The 2,071-nt window shown below is 47.8% G+C and overlaps 1 protein-coding gene across 1 annotated transcript; it reads right to left on the bottom strand.

The window, feature by feature from the left end:
* Nucleotides 1-851: 851 nt before the first annotated feature.
* Nucleotides 852-1,853, bottom strand: LOC139386910 (melanocortin receptor 4-like). Its single transcript, XM_071132791.1, has one exon. The coding sequence runs from the start codon at nucleotides 1,851-1,853 to the stop codon at nucleotides 852-854; it is 1,002 nt and encodes a 333-aa protein (XP_070988892.1).
* Nucleotides 1,854-2,071: the final 218 nt, after the last annotated feature.

The following is a 2,071-nucleotide window of genomic DNA, read 5'->3' as shown; positions in this document are numbered from 1 at the left end:
AAAGCACTGTGAAGCATTGTACTTGCACATTTCAAGGAAACAATATTTCATAGCAATATCGCTTTCTGTCTTTCTAAATATTATCAGGGTGTTAGGGAGCAAACAGCATCTAACAATTCCCAAACCTTTCCATGTACTGATAGCCATGCCATTTGTTGACAATTTGTTTGATCGTGAGATAAATCTATATACATGTACAGGAAACTGCCAAAATAATGGAAACACTTGAATAAATTAGGGTCCTGGCGACTCTTATGATGTGGGGTGCATTTTCCTGGCATGGTTTAGGTCGACTCAACCCAAGGTAAACGCCAATAAATAGTGATTACCTTCAACCTGTGGTGAATCCTTTCTATCCTGATAGGAGTGGATGACAATGCCCCCATCCACAGGGCACAAGTGGTTACTGAATGATTTGATGAGTATGAAAACGATACGCCATGGCCGTCTCAATCAAAAGATCTGAACCCAATTGAACACTTATGGGAGATTCTGGAGCGCCGCCAAAACACCAAGTTATGGAATTTCTCATGGAAGAATGGTGTCACATCCATCCATTAGAGTTCCAGACACTTGTAGAATCTATGCCAAGGCGCATTGAAACTGGTGGCTCGTGGTGGCTCAATGACCTAGTAAGACACTTTATGTTGGTGTTTCCATTATTTTGGCAGTTACCTGTAGTTACCTTAGGCATGTTAAACAATTTTGCAATTCTTATTTGGATCATGAGGCAAGACAAAAATATGTCCTTATTTACAAATAATATAATTATGTTTCTTTTAAACTGTTCACATTCTCCCTAAACAGTTCACATGCAGTATCTCCATAAGAGTCACTATCTGCTGGGCATTTCACACAGAGAAACACACAGAGACGAGACCATACCAACAGCAGAAGATCTCCTTGAAGGTTTTCCTCATCTCCTGGCTCCTGAAGGCGTAGATCAGCGGGTCAATGACAGAGTTACACATGATGAGGATGAGGTACATGTTAAAGTGGGTCATGAAGCACACACAGTAGGGGTTCCTAGGGCAGGAGATCATGAGGATGAGGTGGAGGAAGAAAGGAGCCCAGCACACTATGAACACCCCCAAGAGAATGGTGAGGGTGATGGCCCCCTTCATGTTGGCTGCCTGCCAGATGGGGCCGTTTCCCGGCAGAACGGCGATCCTCTTCATGTGCAGACGTGCCAGCATGAACATGTGGACGTACAGCGAGGCCATGAGCACCAGCATGCTGAAGAACATGATGATGAGGCAGATGAGGACGGTAGTGCTCTCCGAGTAGACGATGAAGAGGATGCCCGACACGGTGCAGAAGGTCCAGATGCTGGTGATGATGGCGGCGGCCCGGCGCGTGGTCATGATGTTGTGGTAGCGCAGCGCGTAGAAGATGGTCACGTAACGGTCCACGGCGATGGCCAGCAGGCTCCAGATAGACGCCAGCAGGGAACTACAGATCATGGAGTCAAACACGTTGTCCATGCTCTTGATCACGCCGCCACCAATCCCCAGATTTCCGTCGGTGATCATTGCCATAACGATGGTCTCGGTGGCATTGGAGACGCTGACCAGCATGTCGGCCATGGCCAGGGAACAGATGAAGAAGTACATGGGAGAGTGCAGATTCTTGTTCTTAATGATGGCGGCGATGACCAGGATGTTCTCCAGCAGGCTGACGATGCCCAGCGTAAGGAAGACCTCGGTGGAGATTAGCAGCTGCTCGTAACACCCAGACGAACCATGGTGTCTCTCCGCTCCGGCTTGGTGCTGTTGATGGCTTAGAGGCGGAGCTCCAGAGCTGTGGTTCCATAGGTGAAATGATCCATGGTGATGCTGGTGCGTGGCATTCATTGTTTTTGTAGGAACTCTTCAGTCAGTACTCTTCAGTTTCCTTCTTTCTTCATTATTCCCTTAATCCGTCTAGAGGGTTTCTGTGCCTAATGAGGAGCTGCTTACTTCAAGCTCCAGCTTTGAATGCCATGCAGACACTGGGCAGTGAAGTAAAGTCTGAAACACTGGGAGGAAGTTCGATACGTGACCACAGGCGCCCGTCTGACTACTTCTGGCAC

The sequence above is a fragment of the Oncorhynchus clarkii genome, chromosome 28 (genome assembly GCF_045791955.1).
Source record: "Oncorhynchus clarkii lewisi isolate Uvic-CL-2024 chromosome 28, UVic_Ocla_1.0, whole genome shotgun sequence".
NCBI classification, from domain to species: domain Eukaryota; kingdom Metazoa; phylum Chordata; class Actinopteri; order Salmoniformes; family Salmonidae; genus Oncorhynchus; species Oncorhynchus clarkii.
This window is presented reverse-complemented; position numbering and strand designations above follow the sequence as displayed.

Excerpts from the sequence above, each read along its gene's own strand:
- LOC139386910 (XM_071132791.1), bottom strand. The coding sequence starts at position 1,853 with ATGAATGCCACGCACCAGCATCACCATGGATCATTTCACCTATGGAAC.